Source organism: Drosophila teissieri, chromosome 2R (assembly GCF_016746235.2).
Source record: "Drosophila teissieri strain GT53w chromosome 2R, Prin_Dtei_1.1, whole genome shotgun sequence".
Lineage (NCBI taxonomy): Eukaryota > Metazoa > Arthropoda > Insecta > Diptera > Drosophilidae > Drosophila > Drosophila teissieri.
Genome location: NC_053030.1, coordinates 10,878,114 through 10,891,805, shown reverse-complemented (window position 1 = coordinate 10,891,805; position 13,692 = coordinate 10,878,114). Strand labels below are relative to the sequence as shown.

Here is a 13,692-nt window from a genome sequence, read left to right as displayed (position 1 = left end):
TTTAAATCGGCGCAGCATATATCGATAACTCGAAAGTCGATAGTAGAAATGAGAAATTGAATTTAGGGCTGCCAACCGAATAATATGTTTTTAGAGGAATGATGTGGTACCTTTAATGTAAACTATTTTAATTATACCGCAATTAATTTGCGCATAAGAACATTTCAATTAGAACAGTACAAACCAAAAATATACATATATATAAAAATGTTATATATGAAGTTGGTATATTTCACAGCTGCTTGGTATTTTAAGACTTTCTGGAGACGTTCACACCTGTCAGCTGTTGCTAAAAATTTGGTTTGCAATACAAAACTATAAAAATGGTTTTGTCCCAAGAGGAGCAGGAGTTCATCAAGCGCAAGCACGAGGCGACGCTGAAGGTCCGCCAGGAGTTCCTGAAGCAGAGCTCCAATCCCTACCGCCATGCCACCGGTGAGGGCGGCACCGTGGTAAGTGGGAGCACCAATCCTTGGCTTGGTTATGTCATCACAATGTGGGATAAATGCTATTAAACCGCTTTACATTGCAGTTCGACGCGGGATTGGCTCGTTTCCAGGCAATGCGCGTCTCCAACTATGAGCACTTCAAGCCCACCGGCAAATCCTTCCGCACGGGCCTGTTCGCCGTCGTCCTGCCGATTGCCCTTTACGCCTGGGCTTTGAAGGCGGAGCGCGATGGACGCGAGGAGAAATACAGGACTGGCCAGGTGGCCTACAAGGATCGCCAGTTCAAGTTCATCTAAGCCATACATTCAGCAATTGATCTTCGATTCGTATAGTGGAATTAAAACAAAACCGTAACGAAGCTATGCCATTTATTTCTCCTCCATCTGCTTGTCGCGGGCGATGACAAAGTCCTCGAACTTGACCATGTACGTGGTGCCCTTGTGCCAGTGGGCGGTGACCTTGCAAGGCTGTGGAACACAAATTATAATATTAATTATTATTGGAGTGGAGTCTACAGGAAACCTACAAATCCGCAATTCGTGAGCACAGCTTCCACAATGCCAGCCGTGAAATTAGCGCAGTTTAGGGAGCCTTTATCCTTTGGCACACTTATGAAAGTGTTGACCAGAGGTTCCTTTTCAATGATGTAGTATGTCCTTTCATCGTCGTTGGCATGCTCCAGCTTCTCCGCCTCCTTGCCAAAGAGGTTTTTCCACACCGTGGTCTTAACAAACAGCAGCATTTGGGTTAATTTCGTTTCCCTCTTAGAGCTGCGCTCCCTCACGAAATACAAATCGATTATCCGGGTGCCCACATCTTGACCCAAATCGTGGAGTCTGAAAATACCTTAGATTTAACAAAATATCCACAAAAACATGCAGAAACCCCCACCTTGTTTGCAATTCTGGCACTGTAAACACTCTACTCTGCGAGTACTGGACGATTTCGCTGAAAAGCAATGCCACAATGCTCTGGGAAACCTCAGTTTTGCCCTTGGATAAGGGTCTGTCCAGGATGTTGCTGCGCGGACGCATCGAGGATATTTTTAGGGCCTCCAGTTTTTCCATTTTCCTGATAAATATATCAAATTATTTTCCAAAACAAAGCAAAGTGTGCACGCCGCTCTTTTTGCCCGAAATGCCAAGAAGCGTTACAGAAGTGGTCACACTTAAATACGAAAATAAAAATACAATAATTATTAATCATATTTATTAATTTATATATTTTTATAACAAATATATTATATACTTTTTACAAAATATGCTTGGAATACACAATAAAAGAGAGCTTTGCTGTTTTGTTTCATGAATAGTAAACGAATAAAGTGCGGGAGCACTTTGTATAACAGAAACGTGTGTTATACTAGCACAAACACAAGCCCGCGAATTCAAAAGATACCCGTTACTTTTTAAATTGAATTCTTATTCGGCAACCGATTCGCTTGATTTTGTCCTCTTTAAACTGCAACAGTGAGTCGTCTTACTCGGGTCCTGCTCTTCCACCTTGGACCAGTGATCTTTGGAGCTCTGTTGTAGTTCCGAAAGATAGTCCTCGAAGTGTTTAAAGCGAATTTCACGGGTATTGGGGCAACCCACATCGTGATAATAAGTGCACAAGCTATCGCAAATCCACTTTCGATGTCTCGGAAGCCTCAAATCATTTGCATACTCCTCACTCAGTGCGCCATTGCCCTCCAAAGCAGTTATTTTCTCCTCGTACATTAGCGACGTTATTTTCGAAATGGATTCGTTGATCTGGTGCTCCACCTCCGGGTGAGAAACCAGCTCCATTACCAACGGATGATTCTCTTCCCGTCGCACATACAGCAGATACCACAATGGCATCAGATTGAATCGAATACAGGACACTAGACGCAGCAGACGCCCTTTCCTTTGGTTCCACTTGTGACCCAGCCATCGAACAGCTATAAAAAGAATCTAAGAAAAACCTATATATTGCATTGCACAATAATAATTATTATGTTAAACACCACCTCGATCTCGGTGTTCACACAGATTTGATCGGAATCGAGCAGGAAGATCAGATGGGAGAAGGGCAGGTCCAGGAAATCCTTGGTGGCCACAAAGGTGAGCAGAAACTTGCGGATCCTAGTTAGCATCACATTGCAGACCACATCCATGGCGGGATTGTCCTTCGTCTCCACGTATAGGACACAAGCCGTATCCTCGTTATAGCACTCCTCATCATCGAAGTATTTCCAGCAATGCGCCTGCAGCTCATTGATCCTCAAATAAGTGGCGGCCACAAACACCTCCACAATATGGGGCAGTTCCAGGACAGGATCATCGCTGAGCATCCACTTGTAGGTGAGCATAAAGGCCTTCTGGGAGACGATACTCTCGGGCAGGGTGACCAGCAGCGGAATCTTCTCCAGATCGCTGAAGAAGCGCGAGTACACCTGCAGCACGATGAAGTGGCAGTTGAAGTACATCTTGTTAATTTCTATCTGCACAGTGGTCTTCAGATGCGACTCGAACATGTAGCGCAGCACCGAGGCCAGCTGATCCTTGGAAGGCTGCTCCAGTTGCAGCCAGCCTTCAACATCCTCGAAATTATGGCCGAACTCGAAGAGGGAGCGATTCAGGGAGGTGGTCTCCTCGTCACCATTCTTAGAAACCTTCCTGAACACTCGGTCCACTTCGAGATCCTCCGTCTTTGATACCAGCCGCGCAATCGAGTTGATTTCATCACTTGCGGATGACTTCTCAGCATTAAACTTGGGGCTGTAAACAGGAGGAATCGGAGGTGCTAAGGAACATAGTTATTGTAGTATTAACTCACTTGGTAAATAAAACGCTGCAGGTGAGTTCCTGCTTCTCGTATTTTTGGCCATTGGGCAGCTTTTGCCTCATTAACTCCTCCATTTCGAAATTGTGTGTTTAGATTTTGTATTTCTTACTGCAGGGCTACTGTATTTTCAAATGTTTAAGAGAAACACACACATATCTTTCACATTGTTTATTAAATTGTGTTTTATTGTTGGTATTCTTTTGTTCACATTTTCAAATACATTTATATGAATAAATATATTATGTATATTACTATTTTCTTTATCTTTCTGCAATGACACTTTTCTTTTCAATTTAATATGAGTATATGTGGCTATTTTAACCATTTTGCTGATTTCGATGTGAAACAATAAAGGAGAGAACAAAAATAATTGCAAAAGGTGACCTTTATTTTAGCTAAAGTAATAATTCCGCCTTTTGATCTAGTTTTATTGTGTGTTCGAGGACGATTGTGATTGTAATAATAGTTAGCTATTTTCCGTTGAGTAAGCGTGTAAATTAGAGAGTAATATAAAACGTAAGTGTAAATTATAGATACATATTTAACATTTTGTACTTCTTGTTGTTGAGTGTTTTGTTTCCGTTTGATCCGTTCTCGGTTCATCTTGCCTTATTTTTCAATTCAAAAATTTCCTTTCCCTTCCATTGATGTCCGTTTTCAGATCTTGGCTTGTGTTTTCTGAGGTTTGTATCAATGTGTTTGCTGAATTTTGCACATTTAATAACAATTGCCGTATTTAGTTAATTTTTACAATAATAATGTTGCTTTTTAATGTGTTTTTTTGCACAACCTTTGCTTATTTTTAATAAATATGCATTTTGTTTTAGTTTTCGTGTGAATTTCTTTCTTTCATGGGTTTTCTCACTGACTTAGTACAACAATAATTATATAGTAAGAAATAAATTAATGTTTTTTATTATTTTTATATATATATATAGCTGCATATATGAGTTTGTTGACTTTTTGAAAACACTTAAATTGTTTTGTTTTTTTACCCCTTTGCTCTAATGCCTCTTCTTTCGGCCATTTTATAAACCGCCCAAAGTGTTTAGCATTTTAATCAAAATTACAAATTGCTTCGCATTCTAGAATTATTTAGTTGCAAAAGATATCCAATCGAGCAATGCTGCGTTCTTTGTTTGTCCAACGGCCCTCTAATTCTAATTGGTTTCTCATTTCGCATTCTATTTCTACGCTGAACAAAAGATTTGGAAAACAAATGTTTTGAGTTCGTGACAAAAGGAATATTTTGAATCTTCATGAGCCCTAAGAAGAGACAAAAACATCCTTTTTATAAGGCAACCAAATGGGTACATAGTTTTGAACTAAATCTCGCTTAAGTAACAATTGCCGAGCATAGCGAACGCACAAAACTTGAGCATTGCCGCGGACTCTTTTGCTAGAGGAGTCGAATACAATTTGTAATTCTTCTTCAGGTTCAGAGAAGAACGGCTTGACAGCTGTGTCGTCACCTAATTCTTCTGCCTAGTTGCGTGTGTCGATTTATTTATTCATTTGCGCATCAGGTTGCCGTTTGTTTGAACTTTTCGTGTGAGTTTTGAGCGCGTGACATTGATTAACAAATTGGAATCGCGCAGAGAAAATCGCATTTAAATATATTTAGTTCTCGTTTCGCCTTTGCCTCGGCCTTTTTAATACTGTTCTCCAATTTCGAATTGTAAACAAGCAAGTGTAAAATAGCAAAAAACCCTAAACAACTAAAACTAAAACAATCATTGTATAATATTTTGATTTTTAAAAAAAGTGTTTCAGTTACGAATAAAAACAAATAGCCCGTTTTTACAAAACTATAATTAAGCGAGAGCACTAAACATAAGTCACAATTTTTAAAGTATATTAAAATTAGATACATAATCCTTCCTGCTCTTTTGTATATACAATTAATTATGGCAATTTAAATGGAGTATACCGAAATGATACTAAAATCGAACCACAGACCCATTTCGGCGAACTGATTTCCAAGCTGAATTGGTTTCTACACTTTCTTCTTTCACCTGATTTTAAAAAGCTGTGCTTTTCATCTACGCGATTTCATCTCAACAGTATGAAAACATTGTTTTCTTGCTATTTATCGGAATAACATTTCCTTGTCCACTTTCAGATATCTTTAAGATTTCTTAGATCTGGTGAAATATTCAGTACTTCTTGGTAATTAGTTTGCCGAAATGGGTCCTCAGGCTGTCATCATGGATAAAGCCTAGAATAGCAAGCGTCCGTAATCGTTCTGAGGTGCCTTCCTGTCAGTTGATTGCATTAAATACGGAGGAGTCTGATGCTGGGGAGCACCCAAGCTGTGCGACAGCTCCCAGTTGTAAAAATGACGCTGCGATTGGGACTGCGATTGCTGCGACTGCTTTTGCTTGGCGCCCCACGGACGCTTGGCGCTGTTCATTATGCTCTGCTCGGAGTGGTGGTAGTGGAATTCGCTTCTGGGCCTGGGGTCATCATCGTGCTGTCCTTGCAAGCGGGCCTCCAAATGTCAGACATGCGGCTTGTGCTGCCCGCCGCAGAGGCCGCAGTGGATGCCGGCCAAGTGGCAGGCGCGGAGCGGCGGATAGCACCACAGGCAGGGCACGAACAACGAGAGGATCGCCAGGCCCAACCAGCGCTTGCTGCAACCGGCCTCACTGGCGCTGCAGTCGCACGGATGCTGGGCCGTCTCGCCCTCGGCGTCGCTCATGCAGTGGTAGATCATGCAACGGGCACAGCCCATCCCGGAGATGCACTCGTAGCCGCTGCGAAAGGGATCCGGGGCATATTCGCAGGCGCCCCGTCGATTGAAGTCCTCGCTGTACAGCTCGTGACAGTAGCGGCATCGCAGGCGCGTCTCCTTCTTCAGGATGTCGGATACGTTTGGCTTGTGCAGCGGCTTTCCCGATCCCCCGTCGCGACAGGCCAGTCCTCCACCCGCCGCCGTCTGAGCCGCCGCCATCGCCTGCGCCGCCTCCAGAGCGTTGCGCTTCTTTAGTGCACTGATCGACTCCCTCCGAGCATTGAGCACCTGCGCCCCCACAGGCTGGTCCACCACTGGATAGTTGTAGTCGTGGTGCACCGCCGTCAGCGTCACGTACGAGTAGTTCTCACTGGCCGCAATCTGGCCGGCGGTCGCCGGCGATGGAGCAGCAGAAGCGGGCGGTGCGTCTGGCGGCGACGTGGTGGCCGATGTTTTGTCCGTGGATATGTAGTGAATGGGCGGCGGAGGCAGCTTCTCTGAGTCAGAGTTGTTGCTGACGCTCTCTGCAAGGTAAGTGACGGATTAAAGATTTGCTCTAAATGGCTTATTCAATGGGTCTCAAGTGGAATCAATCGTTTTATAATTCTTCTTTAATTGGTTTCACTTGTTTTTACCCAATTTAGAAACACTTACTGTGACTTTTCTCGCTGCCCTCGGGGCTTGAATGGATCTTTTGTAAACTCTCGCTTTCCACAGGTAAGTCCAGGGTCATGAATACATCATCTTCGCCAACCGAATCATATTTGGTTAGCGGTGGGCATATTATCGTTGGATTCGATTTGGCCAGTCCTAGATAAGGTAAATGAATGAGTTTTAGTAATCAGATATTTGGAATTATATACAAACAAACAGCAACGTTTTTAGCAAGCCGCAAAGCAGAGAACAGTTTAAAGTTGTTTAGAAAGAAGAGATATATTTTGACGAGCGTAAAATCAGAACACAGCTAAGTGTAAGCAAGGAAATCGAAAATAACTCATTGAAACGTGGTGCCCTACAAGTGTGGACTAGACTATACTGTTTCACATATATGTGCTGAGAATTTTGAAGTGATCGAGCGCAATGTTCCTCTTCAAAGCAAACAGCACACGCAAACTAATTAGAGGTACGGCCTCATATAACACTTACCAATTTGATTGAAATTATAGATTTAACCAAACATTTGATTTGTTGATTTTTAAAACAATTTGCAATATTCCAATGTGATTGTGTGTGGTGATTTTTGATATTTGGGTTGGTTTTTCGTTTGGTATTGTGGCAAAAGTAGAGCATAAGACATACAAAAAGTTATATATATTAGTAAACGAAAGCAATACTAAGTCAGAGGCTTGGAAGAACCGGAAGAATGAAAGGCAAGTGGCTTCGGCATGAGTAGAGGTAAGCAGTAGGAATCAAAAGGCAACTAAAGCGGGCTGACAGAAAGCAGAGAGAAAGAGAGAGACGGGATGTGCAAGCCGGTCATGCAACTATTTGGTATATTAGATAGTTAGGTAGTTGGGATCAGCCATGAGGATTCGGGCAGGAGTTTACCATCGATCAGCTCGTTGTAGGCGCGCAGGACGCCCTTGTCAAAGGCTCGCGCATCGGCGGCCGTTTGAAATGTGAGTCCATTACGCTGCTTCCCTGCGCGCCAATGATGAAATGTGGGCATTACTTTGTAATACTTCAGATCACGATTGATCACACAGCTCAAGATGACCTGCCGAAAGTAAATCATTCAATATCTACATACATTCTATTCTAGTGTATGCTGTGTACTCACGCTCTGATCGGATATCCTCTGCCCGTAGATGATGTAGTCATGACCCGATGCCAATGGGGATAGCCTAGCCCGCTTCCGGATCGAAACATTGGCCAGGCCACCCCCGGCCAGCGGAAGCCAGCCCTCGGTGCTCTCGTCTCTGGTCATTACCTGTGCGCGTACTGTTACTAAGAAGTCGCTGTGAAATGGAAAAAGGTGTTGCATTAGTTTAATTGGGAATACTATTTTTACATATTAGGAACAGTTTCGAATGTATGGCATTCTATATGTGGTAAAGATGTTGACCTTGATTTTAATATCCCTGTTTTTATGACCTTATCATGCTGGACAATACTCTATAATGTATAATATAATTCTAAATTCATAAATTACTTAATCATAGTTTACACTCTACGAAATCGGTAGCAATCGCACCTGCTTATCCTGCGTTTGGGACCAAGTTTGGTATAGGAAACCGTAGCCATGCTGGACGCGCCAATGGTTTAAAACGAATGAGAGTCATCGAGGTACCAGAGCTGCCTCTATATCCTCGACAGGATAACCCACAAGTGTCGCTAATTTGGCTAATTCAATTTTTCGGCACCGTGAAGGAAGCCATAGCAAGGATACTAGCAGCACCTGCCCTCAGCAAAAATTGATTCATTGAAGCGAAAGTAAAAAGCCATGAAAACTAAAAATATCTGAAAGTCCTTCGTTTTAAAAATACAAAAACCAAGCCAGGATTTTGAAAATAGATGTGTGCAAAACCAATATCTTCATCCAATCTAATCTTAAAATGAGGACAGGCTGAGTTTATTGAGATGCCCCTTCTCAAAACAAGTAGTATTATAAAAGGGTTTCAACAATGTGGAATCTGTATGTAGCATTTGGTGAAACTTGGGGGTGCCAAATGATATACGGTTTCATTCTTGAAAATGAAGCAGCAACTTCAGAGCTAAGGACTTTCCTCGCCTTATGAATGGGGAGCATAAAATGGAGTTTCTGACGACCTGCGCACAAGTTTCGCATAAATTGAATGTGCTTGAATAGGGACAGAGTTCCCGGGCAAATAAAAGGGAGTTACTCAATGAAAAAAGCTCCAAACTCCACTGGGCCCATAGGGTGTATATGGGTGTGTGTGTGTGTGTGTGTGTGTGTATAAGGGGAGGGGTTTACGTGCATGTGAATGCACCGGTGTGCGTGTTATATGTACACATGCTTGTCCTAGTTTCGCTGGATTTTACAGAATGAATATTTTTGTCGCGACGTCACCGGGCTTTCGAGAAGCTAGGACATGTCAAGGACTGGTCCCGCCATGGTTTTCATTCAGCTACGTCAGCTCCGTCAAGGATTTTGCGAGCCAGCGTGAATGAAAACCGAAAGGAAGCCAACGGAACTATCCAGGGTCAGAGCATAATAATAGCGCCTAACGGGTTTTCATTGAGCAAGAGAGGCGCTGCTGAGCTAACGGTTCACTCCATTAGAGTTGCCACCCAGTTAGCCAAGAGTCTGCGGTCCAGAGTGTAGTCGAAATTAAGTTAAATGATATATATGTAGATATACTACCAACTCCGCCAAACATAAAACATACACACACATTTATATATTTGTGGAAAGCTAGAAGAGCCTGCCCCAAGCCGAAACTAAAAGTCTATCAATATTTGGAAGCTCTCACTTCCAGCCACAGCGCATGCGTGGGAAAGATACCGTTACAGACGCTGTGAGTGATGAAGAGAGAGCTCCAGTTATCTTTCCTAATGTGTGTGCGTGTGGGAGTTGTCGCCCATAAATGATCTGAGGCCAAGCTAAGTCCAACCAACTAACCAATTTCCCGACTTTAAACAACCATATAATTATGTACAAAACTTTCGAGTTATTTGGTATGCCCCAAACATTGTTGCCAAGTGAATGCTTTGGATACTCCCACACACACACACTCTAACGCCCACACGCACACACACACGGGGGCTGCAGCAGGAAAAGATGAATGAACGCTCTGCGTGTGCGTGTACGCCTATGTCTGTGTTCGTGCACACCCACACGAAAAGACGGAGAGGCGACGCCACAATACAACAAAAAATAAAAAGTTCCAATACACAGAGCCACAGCCACTCTTTAAATAGGCGAATAGTTTTGATAGTCCCACTGTCTAACACACACACATACACACTCCTACCTATATTTGCACACAAGCACAAATGTCGCGTGGTAACGATGTCCCGCTTACCGTTACATTACTCACATGCCAATCAATTTACAATGCAAAATTGAAATCGAATGTTGTTTCCGCTGCAGCAAGAAACGCAGCAAACAGGGTGACTTTTTTTTTATAAGGGGGTATTTCAAAATTTTTATTAAATTTGTAAAGCCTAAAATAAAATATTATAGAATTTAGTAGTACTCATGCTAAAATGCAATTAAAAAGGCAAACATATTACAAAATATAATTGCCTACTTTATGGCGACGTTCTGCAAAAATAAAGCAACAATATGTGATATTTCGTCTCTCAATATCTGGACAGCAATAAATTACGTTTTGTAAATGCAGAGCTCTTAAAATGTTTTTTAATATTCAGAAAAGTTAGTGGAATAGTAAGCCCTCAAAGGTGGAAATATACTACGAAAATAAGGCAAAACGCTTTAAAAATGAAACTAACATTGCAAAATGAGTTTCCTTTCCAAAACAAAAAGACTTTTAAAATATATGTTTAAAGTTATGTTATCAATGATATCTTCGCTAGTTTTCTCACATGGGAATAGCTGTGACTTGTGTGGCACCCTCTAAGTGACTTTGTGTGGGGGCATGCCGCGTATCAATTCATTATGAGGACGGAATAAAGAGCAAGACATGAATGAAACTATTGGAACCTTGAGTGTCTTGCTTTTTTGTTCTTGTTGCGCAGGCTGGCGTTTGCTGAAAGAAATAAGCGAAACGAACAGCGGACGAAACAAACAGCAATCAGCAAACAGCAAACGGACAAACACAAAATGACATCATTTTGGAATAGAATTTAAAGAGCGCCAGTGGCGCGAGGCAATAATACGTGAGTAATCGTAACAACGGCAATTATTGGGCCCACAGGCGAACGGAGAAAGAAACCACACATGGGGGCGTTCCATTTCATTCATTAAAAGTGTCGACAGACAATGCGGAGACTTCAATTCGACCAGACAAATGACTCACGCGTCCTTCATTCATTTGGATGGCTGCCTGGCTGTTGGCTGTCCATTGAGGAAAAGTTAAAAGCGCTTCGCAAATTGAAATTGACTTCCAACAATCGGCTTTCAATTGATGGCAATTAATCGAGGCACGCCAAATAATTGCAACACATGAAATGCGCAAAAGAGCCAGAAATTGGTGCAGGCAAACCGATGTGTAAGAGCCGCACTTCGTCACTACGTGGGCTGCCTTAATTAAAACTAAATACAAGCCATTCAGAGCAAAGAGAACCCCACAAGATTGTAAAAACCCCATATTTTTATATTATATATTTAAATAAAAGTAACAAAACAAGTAACTCATAAAAGAATTCTAAGAAATCTTAGATATTTAAGAATTACGCTTCCCAAAAATATGGGAACTTTTTTTTTTATCAAGTATGTATCATATATCCGGGATATGACGTTAAGCTTAAAAACCCAGCAATCTGTAATGTTTCAGTACTTTGTTGGTTTTTTATTAGCTTGTTCTCAGCTCTCGTTTCAATTTAAATGTTTTAAATTCCTAGAAAATATTTTAATTATCCTACGCTCTCTAAACCATAAATTATGTGAATTTCCTTTAAATGATTTTAAATTATATTATATTCTATATACTATATTGAAATATCTAGTGAATGGGGGAAGCTCACCTTTCATGTCCTTCTGTCATGGTTCGTTATCAGAAAGATTCTAATATAGCAGCGTGTAGTGTCGGTGTTGTTGTTGTTGGTGGCGAAATACACCATGATTAAAGCATAAAGACATTCAGAGCTGCTGCTGCACAAACGTTTCCAACGAAAGAAGTGTAATCGGGCGACAACAACAACACCAGAAGATAGTTGCAATTCTGAGGCGATCCAATCCCACGTTGTTGTTTTTGCTGTTGTTATCCGACTTGCAATATCTCGCTGATCTCCAGTACTCTTCTTCTTTTCTTATCTCTGCTTTCCTTGCTTTTTGGCACAATTTTGGGGGGCGGGGCTTTGCAAAGAGTTGGGGGGTTTTATTCATTCACTAAAATTAAAGGTGGGCGAAGGTGAATAATTAATTACGGGTTTCGCGTTTAATAAATCGAGAATCACTTTTACTTTTCCCCAAATACACAAACACGACGCTTTTCATGTGGGCGTGTAGACAAACACAGTGGAAAACTTCGCGCACACACACAAACGCGTACACATACACGGATTTTTCCAAGCAACAAAAGATGTAACAGATGAAAATTGAGAGAAGGAGAGGCTCAACTCCGTATTCTCAATGCGTTTCGAACACTAACTATTCGGAATTGTAAACTTTATCGTGTTTTTTCTTATTTATTTAGCTGTTATGAACAACCATTTGCTGCGAGCACTGCTATTTTATTAACATAAAATTTGCAAAAGCGAAAATTCATTCATACATTTTCCACCAACGAATCAATCTCTCTCGTTCTCCCACTCTCCGTCTGTCTCGCCCTCTCTGTCTCGCACGCTCTCTGCAGCTTGCGCAGAAAGTTTTTTGGGCGATTTCTCCATGTGTGTATATGCTGCTCTGCTTGCTGTTGCTGCCTTTACATATTTCATATTTACATACGCCTATACATACTGCACCACAGCTATATCTTTTCACCGATTTTCCCAGCCGATATGTTTAATTGCTAACCGCAGCGGTTTTTCAACTATATTTTCTTCTTATTGTTCTCGCTTTTCACTTATTCTTCGCTTTTACGTATGTATGCATGTGTGTAAATTGGAGTACTACTTTTTATTAACAGTAAAAAAGAGAGAGAGAACAGAAAGAGAGCCCTGGATAAGCTCATTTTTCATTATTTCGCATTAAAAATGTGTACTTCTGCCTTTTAATTCATTTATTTAACAACACGCACAAACATACACACACACACACACAAATAGCAGGAGCAGACGCAACAAAATGTAGCATTTTATTGTATTAATTTTGCACTGTTTTTAATGACATTTACTTGTGCTGCTTGTGCGCAAATTTTTTTGCGAATATTTGTGCTTTTTCCGATTGGGCGTTTTTAACAATTAAGCAGATATTTTCACAACAATTGACATTTCCAAAAACAAACGACGGCGACGGCGAAAAAATTAGGAGACAGTGTGACCGTGGAGGAATCCGATAAATATACTCTGTGTGCCAACTCTCAAACTTCTTTGAAAATACCAAGGCACATAAATATATAAATGCATTATAAGTTTTTTAATGTAGGAAAGTGCAAACAACGAAATGATTTATTAATAAAAGTATCTTGAGCTTCAAGTTGCTTTAAAATGTATGGTCCCGTAAAATTAGATGTGGGGTATTTCAACTTTATACGTAACGAAAATATGAGTATTTTCGATTTGCAACTGTGGGGCTGCAATTTTGAGCGGTTTTTTGAAAACGCAAATGCTAACGAAATTTATAATTTTTGTATTGAGTTTTATTTATTCCAAATTGCCATAATTTGGAACTTATTTCGTATCTACATTCTCTTTACGTACACTGTATATCATTAATACTTTGTAACGAATTTCTTCAGGCCTGGTGTTAGCTAAAGGGAACGAGCGCACGCAATTTGTTCCGGCTATCTGCTCGTCGGCTAACGGTGGTGGTGTTCGGACTGTTCCCCTTAGAGGTGCCTTTTCTTATTATTAGAATCAAAAATATGCGTGCTACGACAAGCAATATGATGTTGACCATTACATTACACAAACTCTTGAGACCGGGCTATCATATGCTCACCAAAACAGACA

At 41.2% G+C, this 13,692-nt stretch overlaps 4 protein-coding genes across 5 annotated transcripts; 1 reads left to right on the top strand and 3 right to left on the bottom strand.

Moving 5' to 3' along the window:
* The first annotated feature begins 262 nt into the window (after positions 1 to 262).
* LOC122612596 lies at positions 263 to 807 on the top strand. The gene is made up of 2 exons (XM_043786310.1): positions 263 to 452; positions 533 to 807. Exons 1-2 carry the CDS (start codon positions 324 to 326, stop codon positions 743 to 745), a joined length of 342 nt encoding a protein of 113 aa, XP_043642245.1. The 5' UTR covers positions 263 to 323; the 3' UTR covers positions 746 to 807.
* On the bottom strand, positions 801 to 1,576 carry LOC122612595 (trafficking protein particle complex subunit 5). Its single transcript, XM_043786309.1, has 3 exons — positions 1,341 to 1,576; positions 976 to 1,285; positions 801 to 916 (listed from the first exon to the last, which is right to left on the bottom strand). Exons 1-3 carry the CDS (start codon positions 1,514 to 1,516, stop codon positions 818 to 820), a joined length of 585 nt encoding a protein of 194 aa, XP_043642244.1. The 5' UTR covers positions 1,517 to 1,576; the 3' UTR covers positions 801 to 817.
* A 272-nt stretch (positions 1,577 to 1,848) lies between these two features.
* On the bottom strand, positions 1,849 to 3,408 carry LOC122613768 (kelch-like protein 6). Its single transcript, XM_043788139.1, has 3 exons — positions 3,252 to 3,408; positions 2,443 to 3,193; positions 1,849 to 2,386 (listed from the first exon to the last, which is right to left on the bottom strand). Exons 1-3 carry the CDS (start codon positions 3,332 to 3,334, stop codon positions 1,871 to 1,873), a joined length of 1,350 nt encoding a protein of 449 aa, XP_043644074.1. The 5' UTR covers positions 3,335 to 3,408; the 3' UTR covers positions 1,849 to 1,870.
* A 91-nt stretch (positions 3,409 to 3,499) lies between these two features.
* On the bottom strand, positions 3,500 to 13,066 carry LOC122613769 (sprouty-related, EVH1 domain-containing protein 1). 2 transcript variants are annotated; one of them, XM_043788141.1, is made up of 6 exons: positions 12,915 to 13,066; positions 11,605 to 11,968; positions 7,775 to 7,952; positions 7,543 to 7,711; positions 6,649 to 6,804; positions 3,500 to 6,518 (listed from the first exon to the last, which is right to left on the bottom strand). In XM_043788141.1, exons 2-6 carry the CDS (start codon positions 11,622 to 11,624, stop codon positions 5,761 to 5,763), a joined length of 1,281 nt encoding a protein of 426 aa, XP_043644076.1. In that variant the 5' UTR covers positions 11,625 to 11,968; positions 12,915 to 13,066; the 3' UTR covers positions 3,500 to 5,760. The 2 variants fall into 2 exon arrangements, with proteins under 2 accessions (XP_043644076.1, XP_043644077.1); XM_043788142.1 differs by having other exon boundaries at positions 6,649 to 6,738.
* Between the last annotated feature and the right edge of the window lie 626 nt (positions 13,067 to 13,692).

Bases quoted from the DNA above. Each gene is read 5' to 3' on its own strand.
- LOC122613769 (XM_043788141.1), bottom strand. From the start codon at position 11,624: ATGACAGAAGGACATGAAAG. The intron at 7,712-7,774 runs GTGAGTACACAG...TACTTTCGGCAG, and splicing joins AGAGGATATCCGATCAGAGC to GTCATCTTGAGCTGTGTGAT. The intron at 6,519-6,648 runs GTAAGTGTTTCT...CTTACCTTGCAG, and splicing joins GGGCAGCGAGAAAAGTCACA to AGAGCGTCAGCAACAACTCT.
- LOC122612596 (XM_043786310.1), top strand. From the start codon at position 324: ATGGTTTTGTCCCAAGAGGAGCAGGAGTTCATCAAGCGCAAGCACGAG. The intron at 453-532 runs GTAAGTGGGAGC...TTTACATTGCAG, and splicing joins CCGGTGAGGGCGGCACCGTG to TTCGACGCGGGATTGGCTCG.
- LOC122613768 (XM_043788139.1), bottom strand. From the start codon at position 3,334: ATGGAGGAGTTAATGAGGCAAAAGCTGCCCAATGGCCAAAAATACGAG. The intron at 3,194-3,251 runs GTGAGTTAATAC...TCCTGTTTACAG, and splicing joins TGCAGCGTTTTATTTACCAA to CCCCAAGTTTAATGCTGAGA. The intron at 2,387-2,442 runs GTGGTGTTTAAC...GGTTTTTCTTAG, and splicing joins GTGTGAACACCGAGATCGAG to ATTCTTTTTATAGCTGTTCG.
- LOC122612595 (XM_043786309.1), bottom strand. From the start codon at position 1,516: ATGGAAAAACTGGAGGCCCTAAAAATATCCTCGATGCGTCCGCGCAGC. The intron at 1,286-1,340 runs GTGGGGGTTTCT...AGGTATTTTCAG, and splicing joins GTGCCAGAATTGCAAACAAG to ACTCCACGATTTGGGTCAAG. The intron at 917-975 runs GTAGGTTTCCTG...TGTGTTCCACAG, and splicing joins TGCTCACGAATTGCGGATTT to CCTTGCAAGGTCACCGCCCA.